At 37.4% G+C, this 25,251-nt stretch overlaps 1 protein-coding gene across 2 annotated transcripts in view; it reads right to left on the reverse strand.

The window, feature by feature from the left end:
• ATP2B1 (ATPase plasma membrane Ca2+ transporting 1) overlaps positions 1–25,251 on the reverse strand; it is a 121,156-nt gene that overhangs the window by 21,021 nt on the left and 74,884 nt on the right. For both annotated transcript variants that reach the window (XM_061125634.1, XM_061125633.1), the window contains exons 4-15: positions 24,310–24,564; positions 24,093–24,218; positions 19,826–19,966; positions 17,326–17,364; positions 16,443–16,604; positions 14,572–14,786; positions 11,372–11,614; positions 9,008–9,249; positions 7,680–7,917; positions 2,764–2,943; positions 2,030–2,117; positions 1,556–1,662 (exon numbers count right to left, since the gene is read on the reverse strand). In XM_061125634.1, the coding sequence (XP_060981617.1) occupies positions 1,556–1,662; positions 2,030–2,117; positions 2,764–2,943; positions 7,680–7,917; positions 9,008–9,249; positions 11,372–11,614; positions 14,572–14,786; positions 16,443–16,604; positions 17,326–17,364; positions 19,826–19,966; positions 24,093–24,218; positions 24,310–24,564 (2,036 nt within the window). The remainder of the gene's footprint in view (positions 1–1,555; positions 1,663–2,029; positions 2,118–2,763; positions 2,944–7,679; positions 7,918–9,007; positions 9,250–11,371; positions 11,615–14,571; positions 14,787–16,442; positions 16,605–17,325; positions 17,365–19,825; positions 19,967–24,092; positions 24,219–24,309; positions 24,565–25,251) is intronic.

The following is a 25,251-nucleotide window of genomic DNA, read 5'->3' on the forward strand; positions in this document are numbered from 1 at the left end:
TTACCACAGATGGATACCTGGTTATAGAAATATTAATACATCATGGCATTCAGGCTTTGATAACAGAAATATCTGCAGATGTGTGGTTAACTGAATTTTGGTAAGAATGCGTGGATGCTAAGTTGCTTCAGTCATGTCTGACTCTTTGCGAGCTCATCAGGCTCCTCTGTCCAAGGGATTTTCCAGGCAAGAATACTGGGGTGGGTTGCCATGTCCTCCCCTCCAGGGGATGGTCTCAACCCAGGGATCGAACCCAATTTCCTGCATTGGCAGTGGGTTCTTTACCACTAGTGCCACCTGGGAAGCCCCTTGGTAAGAATAATGCAACATAATTTTTAAAATAATGTAATCATATTTTAAACTTGTCATCTAAAGGAATTCTAAAAGGAGTGGCTAAGTAGGGGAAAATGCCAGGTCTCTTTGCAAGCTAATAATGTACTCACATTAGAGCCCCTTTATTTTATTGCTGTAAATTTTAATGTTGAATTTGCTAAATATACATAGATACAGACAGAGAAAGAGAGAGAAAAAAGGAGAGAAAGAGAATAGAGTGTTTTAAAATACTATTTCTGTCTGAGATATAAGAGACAGGTTTAGAAAGATCTAATCGATAGCAATTTTTTGTGGGTCTCTAATAAAACCCCAAGATAATTTTGTCTTTCAGTTTTAAAATATGAAATTGAAGATGTGAACAAACATACAAAGTAAATTCAAGCTTGAGCAAGAATGCTTTTCAAGTCCAAGCCACCAAGCACTTATTCTTTCTTCATACAAAAAAAAAAAAACAAAACACTAAAATATATTTAGACTTTTTTTTTTTTGACGTGCTACCTTTAAAAAAAAGTTGGTAAAATGGGCTTAAAACTTTCACGGCTTAAAAATCAAATAAGATAAGTGGCTATATTGTGCTTTTGTTCGAAATACTGTATTTACCTGCAGTTATTTAAAGCCCTTAGCATCTGCCTTAAACACTTACATTTTAGGAAGGTTTTTTTGTTTTTAAATTTTAAAATGCGTTGTACAGAAATACATTCCTGGTCAGCTGTCCAGATGAGGGCAGAAGTATGGATCCTGTCTGTTTCCAAAGTGAACCTGTTTTGCTCACGGCCAAAGCAACGGCCCTGCAATATTCCTTATCCTCTCAGCTACTTTTCTCCACTCTTCAGAGGTTCACACCAACGTACTGCTTACCATAATGACTTTGGGACAGGGCAGGGTGGAAAACTCTGGGTTCACAGCTATTGGCTGAGGGTACTTTACTCCTATCATTTCCTTCTTCCATCTCCCTAACGTCTGCTGAAAGGCAGCCACCATGGTGATGGTTCATGCTAAACCCCAATTTTAGCAGCAAAATATCAGGGGGATAAATTATGCAAATAAACACTGGTACACATAAACATTATAATTAGACTTATAAACCAATTTCGGCTTATACATTGCCCCTCAAGGGTAGATGGACAGTGTTTAAAATCAATAGCAATTTAGCAACTAAGAAACCAAACAGAAAACCCAGCCAGTAAATTACATCTGAATATTTGAATCAGTGAGTCCCTACCATTGCAAATCCAACATCAGCCTTCTTTAATGCCGGGCCATCATTTGTACCATCACCAGTGACAGCTACAACCTGGCGTTGTTCGGAAACAGTGCTGTCAATTATACCTGGAATAAAAGTATTTGTGCTGTAAAAACAATTTGTTTCATTTAATAGTGATTCTGTAGGATATACCTTGGCTTACCAGTTTTACAGACTCAAAGTTCAAAATAAATAATTAAGCATAGAGAAATGGAAACTGCTGAGATGCTGGGCATGGAACAACTCCCGAAACTGTTGTATTAGCAATTACATCCTGTTTTACTCACGGAGAATAAACACAATCCACCCAAGGTATCAACAGGAAATGTATTTAGATTTTATTGGCAAAGATGACATCCATGATTCAATCTAATACTCAGTTTCTGTTACTATTTTAGGAAACAGTACATTTCTGTATCAAGAAATTGTGGGAAAATTGCAAAACCTACTCACCTTTAACCAGTGTATGTTTGTCAGTAGGAGATGATCTTGCAAGCACTCGAAGCTTTGGCCAAATCTTGTCTATCCGCTCTTGCTCAATCTATAAATTTTCGTCAAAGTTAAAACATGCCCAAGCCTAATTTTCTAATTCCAAATTAGCTATCTAGCATTTGTATCAGTGGTTCTCAAAAGGTGGTTACCAGACCAGCAGAATCAGCAACTCCTGGGAACTTGTTAGAAAGGGAAATTGCTGAGCAAGATCCAAGGCCTAGCTGATAAAGATACTGTGAGGTGGGGCCTAGTAATCCATGTATTACACAAAGCTCTCTAGGTCACTCTGATGCAGACTCAAGTTTGAGAACAATGTTATACGTATCATTACAAGATCGAATTTTAACCATCTCCCCACTGCCTATGAACATGAAAACTCCTTAGCATAAGTAGTGCAGTTTGGGGCCTCCTAAAATATGGTCCATAGCAACCTGTCCAAAATCATCTCCCCTTACTGGCTTACACATACTGTATTTCTTGGGCCTGGACTGAAAAAAATAACCACTCACTCCCTTCAAGGCAAATTTCTTTATCACTTGTTCCCTCTACTTCCTAAAATGTTTTGCTTCTTGGGGTGAGGGCTGCACCTTTCCAGGTGTGACGCCTAACACGCAGTGCATATGCAAAGTGTATCTGTTGAATGAAATCCCTAATATACTAAAAATATGGCAGCTTAAAATATAAAACACCCTTACCTCTCCTTTTTCATTTCGTATTCTCCTGTTGAAATCTTTACCTTCTAGGCAAAGAAAATCTTCCCCAGGATGTAAAATACCACATTTGGTGGCAATAGCCCGAGCAGTATTAATATTATCACCAGTGACCATCCGCACAGTAATTCCAGCCCTCTGACATTTCTTTATTGCATCTGGCACCTGGTTAATGTGGAAAAAATTCATATCATGGAAGAAAATTAGAGTATTTCCAGGATGGGGAAAAAAATCCCACTGAACAAATATAGATGTCTCAAAGTCCCACAAATGACAACCTTCATTTCGTCTCAAGATATTAAATATTTCTCGCAGTATGCCCAATAACCTCTTCTTTCCTCTTCCACTGCTACAGGCCTAGTTTAGGTTTCACTTTCAGTTATCATTTGACTTAACTTGCCTGCATTATTCATTTGCCAAAGGCCTTTCCCAGCGCCTTTCCCCCTGGCAACCATTAGGTAATTCTTTCCTGGTTGGCTTTCTACCTTTCAGGATCTACTGCCCAGACACCAGGCATATACTGTTGGTGTCCTTGGGGTAAAGAGAGACTCACTTTCCACCCAACCCTTTATCTTTTAAGGGTCATCTCTCCTATTCTAGAACCTCCAACCACCACTACATGATTACTTTCAGAGCTACATGTTTTTCCCAGCTCATTGTGAGAGATGGATTCTTAGTCATACCAGAAAAGCAGATATCAGAATGTGGGTGTCCAAAAGGGAAACTATGCTTTCTATCTAATAGAAACCTAACGATGATCTGACCTCCATCTCCCTTACCCTCTACATCCTTAAGGGCCAAAGAATCCTGCAGATTGGACCTCAAACCTTCCCTGAACTTCCCGTCACCATGCTTGTTCCCCGAGCTATTGCAAAAGCTTTTTTTTCTTTTTTTTAAATTGGCATCCCTGTGTTTGTTTCCCCTTTAAAACATCTGATATACCTGACAATAGAGTTCTTTCTCTAACACACTTTCTTAAAAATACATGACGATTCCTCAACTGTTATACTATAAACCACAAAGTTCCCACACTTGAGCTTCAGAATAGTTTCCTAGTAGATAAACAAGGATTTACTGTATAGCACAGGGAACTATATTCAATATCTTGTAATAACCTATAATGGAAAAGAATAAAAAAGAAAAAAATGTGTAACTGAATCACTTGGTTGTACACCTGAAACTAACACAATATTGTAAGTTGATTACATTTCAATTAAAAAAAAAAATACAAGATGACCAAATACTGTACTATTGGACACTCTTACATTAAAAAAAAAAAAAAACTGTTTAGATAAAATTGAAAATTTAGTTGGGTGTACTGTATTTTATCTGGAAACCCTACTCTAGATCTAACTACCAGTTTACAGGAAACAGAAGGAAAGCACTCAGCAAAATCTGGAATGTAGAAAACTCTCCAGGACACACGTCCTTCTACAAATAATTTGCAAAAATATGACAGTTTATTTGCTGATGAGAAGAAAATAAAACAATTTTCTTTGACAGGTAATCTGAAAGAATGGAAAAGAGAGGAAACCTATAGATCCTCTAGGTTAAGACTTTGAGGGGCATGGCAATAAATTTAATGTGTGCCCTGGGTGATTCTGATTTGAATACACATTTGTGGTACAATTTAGGAAATTTTAAAAATAATGAATATTTAGGAATTATTGTTAAAAGTCTGAAGTATCATGATTGTGTTTCAGAAAAGAATTAGGAAAAAAATAGCTTCCAAGATCTAAATTTTTTTCTATTAAACACTTAATCTGTGTATAATTTTGGGGTCTCTGCTTCTGCAGTTCCCTTTGCCGAGAAAATCCTCTCCTGTTCTTCTCTAACCAGAAAATCCATGACGATCCTTCGAGAACAGAGGCTACAAATGCAAATACCCAGCAGGCTATGCAGGTAACAGAAATGAGGAAAGCAGGCTAAGAAAGTGACAACTAGTCTTGGTTAAAGCTATGTGGCAAATGGTATTTAAGAGAGCAAACTAAATTATTAATAGCCCACTAATCACCAAATACATCCACTTAAAACTCACAAGTTACCTCCAATTTTACAGAAAAATTGAAGAGAAGCCAAATCTTTTTTTAAAGCATCTATGCACATGCAATAAAGCTGGATTTAGTCCAGGTATCTAATTAATCAAGATTCTCTACATGAGGACTGCATGGTCCAGAAGATGAATTCTGGAAAGCTACCTCCTATTACACTGTCTCACTTCACTGTAAGCACTCATCTCATGTTGCGATAATGAAGAAATGAATTGCCACTTCTGTGTTAAAAAAAAAAATAAACCTATCAACCTCAGTGCCAAGAACACAAAATGAGCAATACATCTTCCAAAGGACAGAAGTTGAAGGAATCCTGATTTAACATTGTATTAAGATAAGATTTAAGCCATAAATCAACGTATAAAACTTTGAATGGTTTTCCTTTGACCAAAGGTTGGCAAACATGATCTGGATGTCTCAAAAGCATCTGAAACTCGAGAACTCCAAAGTGAATTTACCTTGACCTCTAAATAGGCAGCTTTGTCTGCCTCTCTTACTATACTGGTAATACCATCTACCAGCCACTCAGTTATGCAAGCTGAAGAGTGATTCCTACTCCTCTAGAAGAGTTACTAGGAGATAGCTCTGTCCTAAGTCTCTAGCTACACATTTTCCTGAAGAGATTCTCTTGCCTACTTCACGTTCAGGCCTCTAGTTCCAAATGCCTACTTGAAATATAACTGGCTGTTTCGGACACCTCCACAATGTCAGATATATATATCCAAATCCAACATATGAATATCTAGTGGTTCTACCTCCATTTCCTTTGAAATCAAACTTTTCCTTCCAACTTCCCTGGCACAACTGACTAAGCCATGATCATCTCTTGTTTGAGATCGCTGCAATCATCTCATTGGGTTCTCTGTGTCAACTTCTCTATTTCTTACAGAGTACTCCATGTACAATTTTAACATGAATCATGGCACTTTCCAGCCTGAATTTCTTCAATGACTTTCCACTGCATTTCAGAATAAAATTCAGAGCCCTCACTGCCTGGTAAGGCCAAAGATAACCTCGTCTGCTCTTTCTTGGTCAGGTTTACAGCCACACTGGCCTCCTTTCTATCTTTGAAAAGCTAAATACTTCCTGCATAGCTCAGTCGGTAAAGCATCGGCCTGCAATGTGGGAGACCTGGGTTCAATTCCTGGGTCAGAAGTTCCTCCGGAGAAGGAAATGGCAACCCACCCCAGTATTCTTGCCTGGAGAATCCCATGGACATAGGAACCTGGCAGGCTCCAGTTCATGGTATCACAAGAGCTGGACATGACTTAGTCCTATCTTTCTTTTTTCTTGCCTTAAGGCTCCTGTATTTTTTGTCCCATTCTCCTGTAATACTGTTCTTGCAGCTACTTCACAAGGCTGGCTCACTTCCAGCCACCAGAGCTCAACTGAAATGTTAACTCCTCACAAGTCTTTAACGTGGGGTCTCTGTTACCTTTACCACTCTTGTGCATATCCTTTACGGCCCTGATTTCACTTGTACTGTCATAGCTGACGCCCCCTCATGCCCCATGCCAACTAGATTAGAAGGCCTACGAGGGCAGGGAGCAAGTCTTAGTCCTTACAGAATGTGTTTTCACTTGGCACACCAAGTACTTTATCTGTTGTGTTACCTCTCTAGAGTATAAGTTTCATAATTATTGTGTTTACTGCAGTATTTCCAGTGCCTAGATGAGTGCCTGGTACTATACATTGGGTGTTGAAGCAATGAGTTGATGATAGTCACTGAACAAAAGCTATTTTTGTCTTTGTGCTTTTTATTCATGTTGCTTCTTTGCTCAAATGTGCTTTCCTCTCTCTCTCTCTTGGTCTAGCTAATACCTCTTCATTCTGTAAGACTCACATCAGGTAATCTCTGGGAAGTCCGTTACTTGACACCTCTCGGGTTTAATACAGCACAGTGGTTTTTTAAGCACACATATCTTAAGGAGAGCTAGGTTTGAATACACTAGCTCTATGGTTTACAGATAGCTTCTATAAAACTCAATTTTTTCTTCATCTTCCTGTAAGTAGTAATACTTACAACTCAGAGGTGAATATTAGGTAAAATAATACACATAAAGCTCTAAGCATAAAAGCTGGCACACAGTAAGAAGGCATTAAAAATGTTATTATTTTAAAAGGTTGGGGGCTCATGTTCTGTGCTCATGTAACATGCTTTCCATATGTATCTATGTACTAACATGCTGGTTATAACTATGTATTTGTCCACTCCCACCTAGGACAGTAACTTCTTTGAGGCTAGGAACCAGATCTCAAAAATCTTTATGTCTCCAGTATCCTAGTATAGTCTCAATAACTTTAAAAAAGTTATTGCTCAATAAACTTAAGAAAAAAAAAGAAACTAAGGGAAAAAAAAAAAAAGCTAAGTCTACAGCTGTGGACTGTCCAGTATGGTAGCAAGATGCTCAAATTGAAAACAAAATTTTTTAATTCAGTTTTTCAGTTGAACTAGCCACACCTCAAAAGCTCAGTAGTCACATGTGGCTAGTGGCTGTGATATGGAACAACACAGAACAATTCCATGGTTGCAGACGGTCCTACTGGACAGTGCTGGACCAACGAGCATGAAAATACCATTAATGGTATTTACTATATAATATAAATATCAATGGAAAAAACCCTACCCAGTTCAAGCCACTGGTTATGGTGCTATATAAACATGGAGGGTCCCAAAGAGGAGTTATTGAATTTAAAACCATAAATAGGTAGCACATGCATCCCAAGCACTATTATTTCACTCATCGTGGATTCACACTGGAAAGAAAATCACAAACGCTAAGAATTTTACTAGAAAACCGGTTACAGTTAGTGCCTTCTGCACATGCAGAACACAGAATGTTTCACCACCTCAGGTCTCACAGGATCTTCAATGCCCACAACAGCAATGCATGTAAGGCCGGTGACAATATCATTTTCATTATCCCACTCTGGTTCTGGTTCTCCTGCTGGGAAATCTCTGAATGCAAGACATATGGTTCTCAAGCCTTCTGATGCCATCGGTTCAATCACAGTTTTTACAATATCATCACGGTCCCTTGGTCTGAATACTTTTGCCTCACCATTAGCACTCAAGATTTTGAAACACCTATAAGGAAATGTTGAATCCAAACATCAATAATTAACAAAGATAATAGTTAATGCCATTTAAGTGACTTGGACGGGCTAGAAATCATGTAATCTGATTATCCGGAATTCAGAGAACTATGTATGTTGCATTTTTACAGGCTTCAACCATATTTACTTTCCTCTCTCCACTTAACAAAACAGTTCTCTTTTTATGGTTCTCATTTGATCATTCCTCATTGAATCAGTTACTCAAGATATTCTTATAAAACTTCCCTTTAGGAAATGCAGGGCTTTAAAATTTTCACAAAAAACCCCTAGTGGCAGAGAAGAATAAACTATGTACCTGTACATTTTTGTATAGATTTAGATATTAGTCTTAAGTAACACAAAATTTCCAAATATTTCCTTCTTTTAAATGGGACAAAAAATACAGGAGCCTTAAGGCAAGAAAAAAGAAAGATAGCACTAATAATTTCAATGCTTGTAATAACAGATAAGCATTAGGAAAATTATATTTAAACATGTGATGTCAAAACTGGGGCCACTGGTCTGTATATGGACAGTACAAAAAAAAAAAAGATTACCATCCAAAATGACAGCAAGTATTTAAATACAATACAGTAGCATAAGTATGATAAAATCTCACTCTGATACAAAAGGAGGAGCCTCAAGATCAAGTTTTAATGCTTTGTTATTCTAAAAACTAATGTGTAATTCATTCACCACTATCTACAATGTGGTATAGAAAACATGACCATTAATTTTTCTTCCCAGGAGGCTTTTATTTTTCGTGATCCTATACAGCAATGGACTCAACACACCTAAGAACAAGTATCAATGTTCACTTTGTTAAACCATACAGATTGAACATAATGGGCTTATTTTCCCTGTAGCAAAACATTAAGAAATAAAAGAAGCTGGAGTATGAGAATGGCAGAATACCCTGGACAAAAGATCAATACCACTAAATTACACTAATAAAAAAACTCTGAAGGTCCTAGCTAACGCCTGAAGTTCACACAAAGAGAGTATCAACAATAACGACAGAGGAGGTATTCCATAAAGCGACCATAGTGAGCAATTTATTCATCTAAGCATTTTACTCTTACTTTTTCAGAATTATCTCAGATGCACCCTTGCTGAATATTCGGTAACTTCCATCTGAATTTTTCAGGACAGTGCTCATAGACTTTCTGACAGAATTGAAGGTGTAGACTTTGTACAGTGCTTCTTCCGGTATTTCATTTCTAACATCCTGATAATCCCTCTTTAAATCCAAAAGAAGTCCCAACAAGGCACATTCAGTTTTATTACCAACATGACGAGGTAATCCACCCTCTTTCTCTGGTGGCTATAAGAGAAAAAGGTTTAGAAGCTAGTACCATACTGTTTCTCTATGACAGTTTAATTTAGAATCAAAACAGAGCAAGATATTCTAAACAAAATCATATAGGAAACTTCTATTAGTATCAGCATTTCAAAGCGGAACATAGAAAAAGAAAGGCTGAAAAAAGCTCTGGGGCAAAAATGACATGGATTCCACTCTCAGCCCTGCCAAATACTAGCTATGTGAATTTTTGGCAAGTAACTCAACTGCCGCGGTTTTTGGCTTCAACATCAGGACAACAGGAGACCCAAGAATTAAATGAGGTAAGACATGTAGAGCTTAAAGCTGGTTCCTGACACATGTTGCTGTTGCTCCGTCACTAAGTCATGTTGGACTCTTTGCAACCCCGTGAACTACAGCATGCCAGGCTTCCCGGTCTTTTATACTCTCTCCCAGACTTTGCTCAAACTCATGTCTATTGAGTTAGTGATGCTATCTAACCATCTCATCCTCTTCCTTCTTCTTCTCCTTTTGCCTTCCATCTTTCCCAGCATCAGGATCTTTTCCAGTGAGTTGGCTCTTCACATCAGGTGGCCAAAATATTTGGAGATTCAGCTTCAGCATCAGTCCTTCCGATGAATATTCAGGGTTGATTTCCTTTAGGATTGGTTGGTTTGATCTCCGTGCAGTCCAAGGGACTCGCAAGAGTCCTCTCCAACACCACAATTCAAAACCATCAATTCTTACAGTGCTCAGCTTTCTTTATAGTCCAATTTTCATATCCATACATGACTACTGGAAAAACCACAGCTTTGACTATATGGACCTTTATCAGCAATGTGATGTCTCTGCTTTTTAATACACTGTCTGGGTTTGTCATAACTTTCCTTCCAAGTAGCCAGTGTGTTTTAATTTCAGGGCTGTAGTCACCATCTGCAGTGATTCTGGAGTTCAAGAAAATAAAATCTGTCACTGCTTCTACTTTTTCCCTTTCTATTTGCCATGAAGTGATGGGACCATATACTATATCTTAGTTTTACACATTTGAGTTTTAAGCCAGCTTTTTCACTCTCCTCTTTCACCTTCATCAAGAGGCTCTTTAGTCCCTCTTCACTTTCTGCCATTACAGTGATATCATCAGCATATTTGAAGTTGTTAATATTTCTCCCAGAAATTTTGATTCTGGCTTGTGATTCATGCAGCCTGACACATATAGGACTTAATAAATTTTAATTCCCTTCCTTTTCTCTTGTTTTCATAAGCATTTATATGAAATAGTTCAAAATTAAATCTACTTTACCATTTTTTATGGCTTAAAATAAAAGTATAGTCATTAAAATATAGTTGCCTTAAATACATTTAAAACCTTTTCCTTCAGAGCATCTTCACAAATAACTCCTTCTGTAATCATCACAACAGTATGAAGGGCAGATGAAACCATCTTTACTTAACAACTGAAGAAAGTAAAACTCAGGCTTTCAGCTAGTAAAAGACAAAGCTAGATGTAGAACCAAGATCTCATAACTTTCCAGTCCAATAATCCAATTCATGTAATATTAACTGCATTTACGGTCTTCATCCATAAGTCACTAGAACACATGTCAGCCAAATAATCTCATGCTTTATGTTAAAAATTTTTTTTTAATGTGCAAAGTTAAAAATATTTTATTCTAAGGTACCACAAGTTACTTTATTCAGTTAGTCCCAAAGATTTAAGAATCACCTTATAGGTACGATCTACTGAGAAACCAAACAGAGTCAATAGCAAGCATATATGATACATAGTAAGTTAAAATCTGGTTTCAAAATTTGCTCCTGGAGATTGAAAGTTGACTTTGATTGTTGACTGAAAGTTGATTGAAAGTAAGATAGCCTAGTCTTTCATGAAATGAATGAAGCAGAAATTTTAAATTGAGGATTTATTCTGGTTATGCAGCTCTAAAGTTTCTAAACACAAAAAATTCAAAATATAGGAGGAAAATACAAGTAAACATCATATATATGCTGATCAACAGATCTTATTTAAAAACTTAACTCATTTCTTCAATTTATAAATAATAGCCATAGGGCTTAAGAACTACATATAGTCAAATCATCACAAGTGGAAAAATCAGCTTTCATCCATAAATTATTAAAGAGACCTTACCAATATTTTTGATGTATAAGCACAATTCACAGAAATTCCTGTTACAAGATAGGACAAAATATTTGGTGGAATGGCTTCCGGGTCAGGAATCTTTTTATAATGTTTCTCATTTATGTAAGCTTGAACGACTGTCATTCGGTTCATTGTCAACGTTCCTGTCTTATCTGAACAAATAGCTGTAGCATTCCCCATGGTTTCACAAGCATCCAGATGCCTTACTAAATTATTATCTTTCATCATTTTCTACAGTGACAAAAAAAAGAGGTAGTTAAGCTACACACAAAACCCATGACCTCATTATATCAAAATGATTGCAAACTGCTTTAAAATCAGAACTATAACTTTACCTGGATACATAGTATAAAGCACTGATTTAATACTGGAAGAATTTAATATAAATGGCCTATTCAAATAAGCTAAAGAAAGTACTAGCTTCCTGTGGCTTCATTAAGTTTCCCACTACATAACATAATCTAGTAAATGAAGGCAGATATCCACATGCAAATCATGTTGACATGCCTCCAACAGCTTCTAGGAAGCATCCTCAAATTGTAAGGGCAATAACAACTTGTACTCACAGCCACGGAACAGTGTATTTACATGTAAGGTTTAAGTCTCCTTGTTAAGTGGAAAACAAAAGATTCTTAAATCAGTCAATAGGAAAAAAGTAGCTTTTGTCAGTTAAAATATAGAATTTGTGGGCATGTAATTGCCTGAATTTTTTTTTCTTTTTGACTCTGACAGATTGAGGTAACATATCGAAACCAGCAAGGATCACTTTTATCTTCTCCATATGGTGGTACACTGGGACTCTCATCCTGAGGATCATCCCTTCCTCTTATTTACAAGAAAAAGACAGTTTCTAAAGAAAATAAGAGCTTTACTGTAGTTCCAAAGGGCATTTAGGTTAAAATGCTTAATAATTGATTCCTCAAACATTAACTGGAATGGGTTAAAAACTGCAGTTATTTTACAAAGTATGTTCTGTGTCTACTAATGTGCAAGATATTGCAAGAAACTGGTTCCTTGAAGAAACAAGTTTGGGGAAGGAAGATTACTGCAATTTGCATTAATACTAAAGATTAAAAGAGTTCTGCGGTAAAAAAAAAAGAGGTGTTCAGTTTTGTGAAACACTAACAGAGGAGCCATAAAGAGGACACCTCAGTGGAAAGAAAAGTGGTAACGTTTGGGCTAAACATTTATTGAAAGCTTAAAGAACAACAGTCAAAATGCTTCTACTCATTTTGTCAAAGAAATGCAGATCAATTCTGCCTGTATCTTTTTGATCAACTGAAAAATCAGTATCATTGACTACTCAAAATAATCTAATTTCAGTACTAATAAAATGATTTTACCTATGTGTCTAAAACTTACATTTACCCTCAATTGTTTTCTAATTATTTTAAGACATCAAGTAGATGAACAGATTGTATCTATTACTTTGATATATTCACCACTTCATTTTTGAAACAAAAGATGTGAAATTCCTGAAAATAAACAGGAAGCCGAAAAATATTCTTATCAAGACAAATCTGCTGAAAATTCTTGGGAACACTGAAGATGAGAGTGCTAGAGCAGGAACTACGATTAATTACTTTGTATTGCTTTCTGTCATCAATACTACTTAGGAAGAAATACTAATTAATAATAAAAAATTGACAAAAGCAGCATTCTTTCATTAGGTATAATTTTATATGTGAAGCCATTTTGAAAAAAAAGATCAAAACTGTCCAGGCTGAAGACAAACTAGATGTCCATCAACTAGTAAGCAAACTAGATGTCCATCAACAGATGAATGGATAAGGAAGATGTGGTACATACATCCAAAGCAATATTACTCAGCCATTAAAAAGAACAAATTTGAGTTAGTTCCAGTGAAGTGGATGAGCCTAGAGCCTACAGAGTGAAGTAAGTCAGAAAGAGAAAAACAAATATAGTATATTAATGCACATATTCAGAATCTAGAAAAATGGTATTGATGAACCTATTTGCAGGGAAAGAACGGAGAGGTAGATGTAGAGAATGAACCTGTAGACACAATGGGGGAAGACAGCAAGTGGAATGAGTGGAAAAAGTAGTATCAACAAATCCACACTATTGTGTGTAAAGTGGACAGCTGGGATGAAACCGCTATATAGCACAGGGAGCCATCTGATGCTCTTTGATGACCTAGAGGGGTAGGATGGGCGGAAGGGACGGAGGCTCAAGAAGAAAGGGATCTATGTATAAATATGGCTGATTTGCACTGTTGTATGGCAGAAATGAACACAACGTTACTGTAAAAAAATTTAAAAAAATAAAAAAACTGTCCAGGCTAAGTCTTTTAAAATCCAATTTGTTTTTACTATTTAAGATATAAAACCGATAAAAAAGGAAATTAATAATTTTCAAACAGAATATTCCTTTAAGTAAAACAGCAGTCAGCAAAGACATCAAAGCTCATTTTTTCAGCACTCTGCTTTGAGAACAGAAGGACTGTGCCACTGTACGTGGAGTGGTCAGAGACAGTGACATGTGAAGAGAGCTGAGCAAAGTCAGAGAGCTGATGATTCAAAGGAAGGGGCACACAGGTCCAAGAGTGAGGAGGGGGCTAGAGTTTGTGAGGAACAGCAGGAAGGCTGCTGAGGCTGGACCAGAGCAGGCCGGAGAGGTGGGAGATGAGCACGAGGAGACAGAGAGATTGGGCAGGCCCTGCAGGCCACGGTGAGGAACCTTGGATCTCATTCTGATGAGAAGCCACTGGAGGGTTTTTACACAAGAAACAAAAACTATCTGAATTAGTTTTTAGAAACATGAACCTGCCCACCGTGTGAAGGCAGGACTGTGGGTCATGAGGGTCCAACAAGGAGGCCTTAGAGTGCTGGAGTCGAGTCAACCACTCTGCTCTTGTACCACAGGGAAATGACAAACACGCTTACTTCAATTTTACAGAGGGGAAACAGAAGGGGACCGGATATCTCAACTATCACATGAGGAAAAGTAAGCTGGAACTTTCCCCAGTGCAGTTCTGCGGAGCTCCGTGTCAAGGCTGCCCTTTCAGGCATGTACAGGACTCGGGGCAGAGATCTTCAACTGGGGAGAGGAGGAGGGGGCCAACGACAGAATTTCTAAAGGAGATGGTATAAATTTATGGATGTCCCCTACTTTCAGAACCCGAAAGGAAAAGGGTAGGCAGTTGTGCATAAGTCTTTTCTGCTTACCTTGACTGAGTAAGCTAGTGAGATAGTGACCGCAAGGGGCAGACCTTCTGGAACTGCCACCACCAAAACCGTAACTCCAATAATGAAGAACTTCACAAAATACTGTATGTAAATCGGTGTGCACTCAGCGAGCCACGGTCTCTTCTGAACCCAGAAGGTATCAATTACAAAATATAAGACAAGAATGATAACTGTGATGGCAGACATCAACAAACCTTTCAGCACACAAAAAGAAGGAAAATGTAATCATTAAATATTCCAGACAGGACTCATTGTCAGTTACATATTAGCTACTAGAAGAATCATAACTACTTGGGTGGTATTTAATTTCTCTGAGAAACTGTTACCTACTTTCTTTGCACTAACTCATCCCTTGACATTGTTAGATTTAAAAGTTCTGCTTCTGACCAGGAGAACTGGAAAAAAGTGTTTATGACTCTTTTCTAGACTTAACTGCATCTTCGGTCTTTCACTAAAGCTGAGACAAAATAACAGGCAATGACAAGGAAATACAAAAGCTCAGCATAAGCTGCTTAATGACAAAAGAGAAGTTGGTAAGAATCTGACCAATGGGGAGACCTGCAATTAAATATTCAACCCTATATTTTTTAATGAAAAAAACACACATTACTGAAATTAATTTTTTTCATCTATCCTTACTACTTTATTAACTAAGAAAACCAAGAGTCAATCACATATTACAAATCATTTACCTTTCTATTCTGTGGCGTGTTTAATCTCCTTATAAATGAATATTACAAAATAAGGCATGTCCACATATGTGGAACTAATAATCCAATCTGATGTTTATTAAAACACCATCACCACCTTAAATCCATCCATTTCTGTATGATTTAGTATTACCATTTGGCTATTACAGAAAGCAAATATCTCCTAGATAATAAGCTTTCTGAGGACAGAGGTAAAATCTTAACTTTTTCTGAGATAATCCCAGGAAGTAACAGAATGATGCAATGTAAGTGACTTGAATTGTTGTTTAGTCGCTAAGTTATGCCTGACTCTTTTGTGACTCCATAGACTATAGCCCAACAGGCTCCTCTGTCCATGAGATTTCCCAGGCAAGAATACTGGAGTAGGTTGCCACTTTCTTCTCCAGGGAATCTTCATGACCAAGGGATTGAACCCGAGTCTCCTGCATTGCAGGCGAATCCTTCATCACTCACCCAGCAGGGAAGCCCCTATGTGACTTGAATAGTATATGCTGATTTAGCCACCTGTGTTCTTTCATAAAGATGATACAGGTGAAGGGCATGCTCCGATTTTAGCTACAGCACTGTTTTATTTTCCCCTGAAGGGTGGTTCTATTAACAGGTGCTTTCTAGTGATGGTTCTAATTTATAACTTCAGTCTCACCAGGGCGATGCTCTAACTAATCCACTCAATTTAAGTAAACTGTAATTTTTGGAAAAACATGTACCTATTTTTTTTTTCATAGTCAATAAATAGATGAGAAGATGTGTGGTGAAATTTCTATTTATTAAAATATAGCTGGGTAATTTGTATGGAGTAAGCCCTCTCTCTATTGCTCCCAGAAACTCAGATGTGAGCCCATGGGCTTGTGAATTGGGTAGACTTAAGCACTAATCCTAACCTGACCATTTATTTATTAGCAAGTTGACAGAGGACACTCCCTCTACATAAAATGATGATAACTGTTCCCAAGTTTCAAAATATTATGAGGATCTCCAATAACTCAAAAGGTACACTGTAGATAAAACTGAAAATACCGTTAACTCCCCTTCCACTCACAAAGCAATGATTTCCAGTCTTACGTATGTCAAAAGATATTTTTAAATAGCAAGTCAGCATACTTTAAAACAAAACATCTTATTTTCTTATATATATCATACCTGCTTTGCCAATCTGAACAGCTAGTTTCGTCAGTTTCCCCTGTAAAACAGATTTTTCCTTTTTTGGCAAATTTGCTTTCTTTTTGTCTTTTTCATCACCATCTCCACCTTCTTCACTCTTCAAAGGCTGCATTTCCATGGCTGCACCATCCTGGGCTTTTGCTATATTGAAGTGCACACATAACTGTTAACATTTTCAAGCAATTTGGTGTGTGTGTGGGGGGGAAATCAATTTCTTACAGAAAGACAAAGACGTAAACATTTACCTTAGTGTGTATGTCTGTGCCTACCCAGAGAAAATAAGACAATAGTGACACTAGCTTTTGAAACTTTGTACCTGATTTGAGAATGCTGTGCTAGGAAATAGAGATGAGGCATCAGAAGACACACAGGGCCCTAAAAGAGCTAAATACCAAGTCATTTCTCCTCCTGGGTGTGTGTCATTCCCAACACCATAAACTCCTCCCAGTAAGTTATAACCATAATGTAGAACATCATGTGAGAAACATACAGAGAAATGTACATATGCTTTCAGACTCTTAAATAGATGCCCCAAAATTGACATTATATATTTTGTTGCTTGTGCATTTCTGCCAGCAGTCACACAGTAACCAATGATAAAATGCCTGAAACGTTTAAGTGTCAAGTTACCTACATCTGGAGCTTTCAAAGTTTACTACCACATGCCGTAATTAAAATCTTACCAGAACGTTAAGCCAACATTAAGTCAGGCACTGACCAGAGAGACATATACCCAAGTAATACAGGTTGTTAATTTTCTCTGCTACAAGTATCCTACTTTTGGATGAATACAGTACACACGAGATATAGTTTTGGATATAATAAGAATAAGCTAAGCGTACTTTTAACCTCCTGAATTTACCTTTGTTGCGATTCTCAATAGCTCCATCTTGTTTCTTATCTGTAGGAACAAAATGGGAATTAAAGCTTTCCAAAAGAAATGAATACAGCCATGCTAAATTATGCAAAGGTAGTTCACATTTCTATAACAGAAATGTTACACAATGGGGTGTGTGTGTACAGATTACAAAGCATTTGGCCTGTGATGACCTGCTGGCTCAATCTCTCCCTAGGTCTTAACCATGGGGGAACACTCCAAAATAATTTGGGGCATCACACTTGGGTTGATTTCTCCATAAAGCTTTATTCTTTTTTTATGCTGCAATATATCCAAATATGGTGCAAGAGGTTTTCAAACTAAATATAGATGCAAGCCTAAGAATGTAGGAAAGAGACAGGTAGAGAGGGAAGGAATGCCCTAGGAAGACCACAGGCACACAGGACAGCTCTGATGGGAAAGACAAGCAAATCGGTATGTGTAACAGAGAGGAGAGGCAAGCAGGTAAACCTGGAACATGAAAATACAAGGTCAGTAAGACTACTAGGTAAGGGAATTCCTAAATTAGCTTAGCTTAGAAGAATGCAGAAAGATGAGACCATCTGAAGTAAAAAGCAATCAGGGAAGGAATGGGTCTATCATCTGGAGCAGGTAGTATCATATTAATAATAAAAAAGAGGAAAGTGAACTTATCTATCAAGGAGTGCGACCTTCAAACTTGAAAACATGGAGCAAATATGGTCAAAGAGGAAGAGATACTCAAGACAGGTAAGGGAGACAGAATACCTTCTACTTTGCTGAGGTCGAGTCTGGAGTGAGACCATTCACATTTCAGATTATGAAACCTTACCCTGGACTATACTAACATATAATATTAATTTACTCAAGGGGATGCGAGAAGAGCTGAAAGTCCACAGATGAAAAAACAGTCTCTGCAATTTACACACACACAGACCCCCTAAGAATCAAAAATGGTAGACAGTCGGATGCTAATTCCCGGGAATACTCTTAACTGCATTAATAAAAATAGGTGTATAACAGATCTTAGAAATAGATCTTAGAAAAAATGGTGTTTACTGGAAAAGAAACTGGAGTCAATAAGAATAAGGTCATGATATGAACTTCCCTTTCTTTTTTAATAAGGTCTGTTGACTTTAGTCTCCTGAAAATTGGGATGCAATATAATATATGGTTAAGAATACAGACTCTTGAATTTGACAAGTGGGTTTGGTCTGCCACTAACTAAGATCTTTAATCTGGAGCAAGTTATGCAACCTGCATAAGCCTCAATCTACTCATCATTAGAAAAAGATAAGTCTTAGATTATTGAGATAATGCATATAAAGCACTCAATAAATGGTATCACCACTACGGTTTCTAAATTGACTTTTACTCTGCCTTAAGAAACCTTAAGGTGGCATATGGAGGACTGTTGTGAGTGGGACAGGAAAACACCTAGAATGTGGAGCCTGCCACCCTTGCCTGCAGCCAGAGCTTTTCAAACATGCTTCTGTTTGAAATAAAGATTTCATAGCTAAAGATAAAACCCAAAGAATAAAACCTAAAGATTTAACCTAAAGATTAAAAGCAATGACGTAGATATAGCAAACCAAACATTTATTTTAGAAGATTTCAGAATACTTATGTGTGTGAGAAAAATATGGGCTTACTAGCCTAAGTAAAATTAAGTAAATCTAAGTGGTTAAACCTCAGTAAGCTGCTATTGCCCTAAAATGAAAAACTCTGGAGTAAACAGTGGTACAGTAAATACTTAAAAGCAGAGTAGGGAAGGCTTTTTTAAAAAAGTGACATACTCCCCAGTTAAGATTCTGATAACTATTTCCCTATATAACAGAGCTTCTTATAAGATCCTTGTGGATATCATATCCTCACTGATATCCAGCTTACTGATAATAGATCCCATGTAGGGACAGTAGATACAATGGATCAAGATTAAAATTTTAACACCTTGATAAGCTAATGATGGGCTGAATATAACAAGACAAACATACCAGGTGTCAAAGTGAAGTCTTGATCGTATGTCTAAAAGCCAACAAGTATCTTATGTAGTAAGATACTACCTAAGTAGCAGGAAACTTGAAAAAGATGAAAAAGTTCAATAAGGCAAAAATGTGACATGTCTAACATATCACAGTTGATATGAAAGTAGTAAAAAAAAAACAAAGAAAAGAAAAAGTAAATAGGAACTGGGAGTTTAATTCACTTTGCTAGTCAAATGCAAATGACAGGGAGATTTTTTAAAGTGTTCAAGCAGGTGCTGAATTTGTCTGACCATGGTAAAGGGGATGATGTCTTCATAAAGCTTTTTATGAACTCTTAAGTCTTAAAATAAAAAATCCCTTCTATCAATTCTAACACCTGAAAGTACTACTTTGGGTAACGAACTTTCTGTAGAACTCTTCACAGCAAAACCTGATGAAAGACTGTATTTATTGGGTGAGTTACTACAATCCAGCTGTTGTATTTCTGATCATCAGTTCGTTCGGCACACTGCTATTCTTACTTTTCTTTTCCTTTTTCTTCTCATCTTTCTTCTCTTCCTCTTCACCTCCGGCTCCAAGTAAGGTGAAGATAATTCCAGTTTGAGAATTGACACCTACAGCAGTAACTACCATTCTTCCAGAGCCTTCCATTACATGAGTACCTATAACAATAAAAACTTTGGTTTTAAAATCCAGTAAGATATTAAATGAAGTCTAAGTTCTTGTGCTTAAGGTTTTATGTTCATAATATGTCATCTGAGTTCAAAACCCACTCTTACCACTCATTTATCCTGTGATATGGGGCAAAGTGTAACATCTCAATGACCAGTCCACAGATGGGGAGAACAGTACATGTGCACTTTCTAAAAATGAGAATCAAGTATAATCTAGGGGTTCAGTGAATGGTCAGTATTTAAATTATAACTGTGTTTTTATCATTAGGGACATTTCTCTGAGAAACCCGTCACTTAGAAAGAAATATGCTTAGAACCGAAAGATTACACAGCAACAGCCGCCATATCCCTAAGACAACCCACAACCTCTCCCCAACCCAGGAGGTCGTGCCAGCCCACCTCGGTCACTGCAACAGCTTCCTACCAAGTTTCTGTCTTTCCGGTTCATCCTGAAAAAGGTTTAACCTTCCTCAAATGTGATTTTATCCAAGCCTCCCGTGGCTCCAAACGGGAGCCTACATGGCCTACTCTACATAGGCCGACTCCACATGGCCTACTCCATAAATTCCAAAATTTCCACACGGACACCAATCCACCTTCCAAATTTTTCCATCTATTGCTCTCACATAAAACTCCATTACAGAAAGCTAGCGGGCAGGGACAGGAACGCGGACTGAATTCTGACTCTGTCCCTCACAATAATCTTGCAAGCTGACAAGGCAGCTTCAATCCAGGAGGACAGAGGGCATATTCTCCTTATAATGTGGCTAAGCTTGCTCACAGCTCTTCAACCTGTACATCCACACCTCTGCATCTTTGCTTTATTCAACTACAAGGCTTCCCACCTCTCTGTTCTAATATTTTTGTGAATTTTAAGTAGCTTTCTAAACTGAAACTCTTGTTTAAATACTGAAAATCTTCTTTATAGGTATCACTTATTTATTTCATCTCCTACTTCACAACCATCAGAAGGACAGGTCTGAAGCACCTACTAACATCCTGTGTAACAAATCAACCTTCAGTTGTTATTTGCAAAGTAAGATTGTGAAGCATGTGTACTTACTCTAGTACTTAAGGATTTGTATTTGGCTATTAATTACTGAGTGATTTATCCCATATGAATTTTAAAATCTTTGATTTTCTTGCTTTAAAAAAAAAAATCTATATTCTGACTACTTCACTAATTATTAGCTCCTATGCCAGCAAAAATGCAAGAGAAACAAGAAATGAAGGACAGTGAAACAATATTTACTGAGCAAGTTCAGTTCAGTCGCTTAGTCGTGTCCGACTCTGCGACCCCATGAACTGCAGCACGCCAGGCCTCCTTGTCCATCACCAACTCCCGGAGTTAACTCAAACTCATGTCCATTGTGTCGGTGATGCCATCCAACCATCTCTTCCTCTGTTGTCCCCTTCTCCTCCTGCCCTCAATCTTTCCCAGCATCCAGGTCTTTTCAAATGAGTCAGCTCTTCGCATCAGGTGGCCAAAGTATTGGAGTTTCAGCTTCAGCATCAGTCCTACCAATGAACACCCAGGACTGATCTCCTTTAGGATGGACTGGTTGGACCTCCTTGCAGTCCAAGGGACTCTCAAGAGTTGTCTCCAACACTACAGTTCAAAAGCATTAATTCTTCTATGCTCAGCTTTCTTTACAGTCCAACTCTCACATCCATACATGACTACTGGAAAAACCACAGCCTTGACTAGATGGACCTTTGTTGGCAAAGTAATGTCTGCTTTTTAATATGCTGAGCAAGGACTAAATATAAAAGACAGTTTCTTTTAACAATTCTAGCTTTTAGCAAATTTCAATTTATGTTATGTTCGTCTTTACCACAGGTAATCGAATGCTGGCTGCTAACAGGCTCACCTCAGGCAAAGTAAACAGTGTCTGTTCTGGTCATATCCTCACTGCTAACTGAATAACTGCTTTTAACCATCTAAATTTAAAAAGCCAAGAACAGCAGTGAGAGATGGCATCATGAGAATAAATTTAAAAATAAATGCATTTCATGTTTTCAGTACATTTTTGGAAGAGGGAAATAAATGTAGAAAAACTTTCCCACCCGTACAGTGATAAGCAACTCCAGAAAGTTATTTCAGTCTTTTCTTAAACATGGAAAATTTATCGAGTCCCTCCTGGTATATACTTGGTGTGTTGAGAACCTGAGTCTCCAAAAACTTAGCAATCATCTCTGTTAAAACAGAAAAGGACCAAGGCTCCGTAACAGGATGTCAACCTAAGACACTAAGAGCTAAGCACTGTGTGAATAAACTAGAAGTACCGCCAGCAAAGTCCATGAGGTACACGTGGCTAAAACACAAGAGGAGATGGCCTCAGTTCACCAAACACTATGGCCCGGTCAGTCTATGGCTTAGGTCTGACCAGCAAGCTTCCCTCTCCTTTGGAAAGATCACAGATTTTACTTGGTTAACATGAACTGCAGTTTCTTAGAAGTATGGCAAGGAATAAGTAAAACAAGGAACATTAAACTTAACATATGGACTTCCCTGGTGCCTCAGATGGTAAAGAATCTGCCTGCAATGCAGGAGACCCAGGTTTGATCCCTAGGTCAGGAAGATCTGCTAGAGAAGGGAACGGTAATCCACTCCAGTATTCTTGCCTGGAGAATTCCATGGACAGAGGATATTATATAGCCAAGATATTTCTATATGGAATGAATTTCAAGTATACCAAGATAAAGAAAAACTTAAAGGAGTATAAATGGTTTTAGTATTGCAGGATACTGAAGGTATTTCACAGAAGCGAAAGTCTGTATTACAACTGAAACCTTCCCCCTATATATAATGGTGTTTGTAAATGTACATACATGAAATTACTCTGATTTTTAATGGCGGCATGTTTTGCAATAAGCCTTTTGGCACATATTTACAAATCTTAAAAAGGTAATGGTTAAACTTAGGTATGCGCTCCACAGTTGTGATTCTAACGTAAGTGACCCTTGTCACAGGTTTGACTTTGGGTTGAGTAAAACCATGTCTGACCAATTAGAATAAAAAGTTCACACGGAAGATGTGAAAAAGCATAGCTGCCAAGTTATTAAACGGTTAAATAAGCAGAATCTCCTTACAATGTAGGAAATGTTAGCATTCCATTAACATCTGAAAATGATAATTAAAGACAAATATTCTTACTCTAAATGCTAGTGTAACTCAATCTAAATCTATACCTAATCTAATCTATACCTAAAACAAATGTTTTACAAGCAATTTTGCAAATTCTACAAAGAATACTAGAAAATTAAGATAGGAAACTGGAAAACAAAAGTTAAGGAACTGGCATACTTTTGGAGACAAGTTGTGGTACTTTGGTTTCTTTTCATTTTAGAAGGTAGCTCGTAATTTTTTTCATCATCCCTTCCATCTCAATTTCAATTAACCTCAAGTCTAGTTATCAACAGTCAAGTTGTAACAAAAGCCTTCTAAGTAGACACCTACTCCCCCCTTTCAGACAGTACCCTCACCTATACACACCCTTCCACTTTCAGAACATGTCTTACCCATGTACAAACTCAGGTCTGTCTGGCAGATGTGGTACTACTCCTGGATCTATTTACTATTAGTCATATTACCTTAGGTAAATAGTTAATGTCTCAGACTCATTCCTCAGCAGTTAAAATGAGGAAGTGAGATTAGGCTAATTTTAAGGAATTTATGAGCTTTTTAAAAACAGAAAACTTGTCCTATGTAGAGCATCACAGAAAATGCATTAATTTGCTTTAAACACATAATCATTCTTTAATTTTATATTTCACTAGGCCTGAAGAATAAATATGACACAGAAAAACCGATCAATTCAACAGAGATCATTAAGTTTATACTTTTAACTTTATCATTATACTAACATTAACACTAACTTTCAAATCTTCTGTTTTTTGGACTCGAGCTTCTCATTTATAAAACACAGTTCTGGATTCGAAGATCTCTAAAGTCTCTGCCAGTTTACAAAAAAAAAGTCTCTAAGGATTACAAGGATAGGAGCTAACACAAACTACAGAATCCTCTTCGCATTACTGGCTCTTAGGGATACTACTGACAGGGGTGTACAGTTATGGAGGAGGAAAAAGTTAAAAGTTATAAAGAAACTCATACCTGATAAAAGTAAGGGATCCTTATCTAAAGACTTCTTAACATGATCAGATTCACCAGTCAATGAGCTTTCATCAATCTTAAGATCATTGCCTTGAATAAGTATGCCATCAGCAGGAAGAAGATCACCTAAAACAAAATAATAAAGGTAAGCCAAGCTGTGAACAAGATTACAATAAAATCACATCACATGTCACATGGACTGCCCTGTTTTACTTACCATATTTCACTTGAGCAATATCTCCAACAGTAATGTCAGCTACGGGTATCTGAATGACCTGACCACCCCTGATGACTGTGAACTTCTGTTCTTGTTCAATTCGACTCTGCAAACCTCTGAACTGCTTTTCCTTACTCCAGTCATTAAAAGCTGTTACTAACACCACACACACTACTGACAAGAGGATTGCAGCTCCTTCGATCCAACCAGTTTCACCTTCACCTTCTTCCTCTCCAACAGAAACGTCTCCACAAACTATTTGGAAAGAAAGAAAATGCTTATCAAAAAAGATTCTGAATTGATGGCAACAGACATGTAATTATGATGTTTATATGTTCCATTAATTTTACGTAAAGCTCTAAACACCTTACTGACTCAAAGCATTCCACAGTGAGGATGTTGCTAACTCTGTTAATTTCAAGTTCTCTGCCTCCAAAGATTCTCATCTTCAGGATAGGGAGGCAGTCCAAGGTGCTAGTTAAGAGGGAGGAAACTGGAAAGATTAAATCTCAACCTAAGGCAAGTTACTTATTTTTGTGACTCAGTTTCTTCATCTGTCAAGTTAGGAGACCACCACTTACTGCAGAGTTGTTGCAAGGATTACATGAGAAGACATTTATAAAGAAGGTCGAGCAGTGACTGAAACTTGTTCATCCTCGACCAATGGTTAATGCTATTAATTACAACATACAGTAGGCAAGCCACATATAGAAACTTAAGTATTATGTGTTACCCATGACTCATGCTTATTTGACATATCAATACCACTGAAGTATGATAAAAGCTTAACTTTCATAAGATAAAATTTTAAACCAAGTGCTACTCATTAATTCAACTATTTAAGCACCTACCCTCGGTGCCAGACACTGTTTTCAAAGCTAAGGATGTGATGATGAGTAAGACATATAAGCTCTCTCTCCTCAGGGAACCTATATTCAGACT

Source organism: Dama dama, chromosome 3 (assembly GCF_033118175.1).
Source record: "Dama dama isolate Ldn47 chromosome 3, ASM3311817v1, whole genome shotgun sequence".
In the NCBI taxonomy this organism is placed as follows: domain Eukaryota; kingdom Metazoa; phylum Chordata; class Mammalia; order Artiodactyla; family Cervidae; genus Dama; species Dama dama.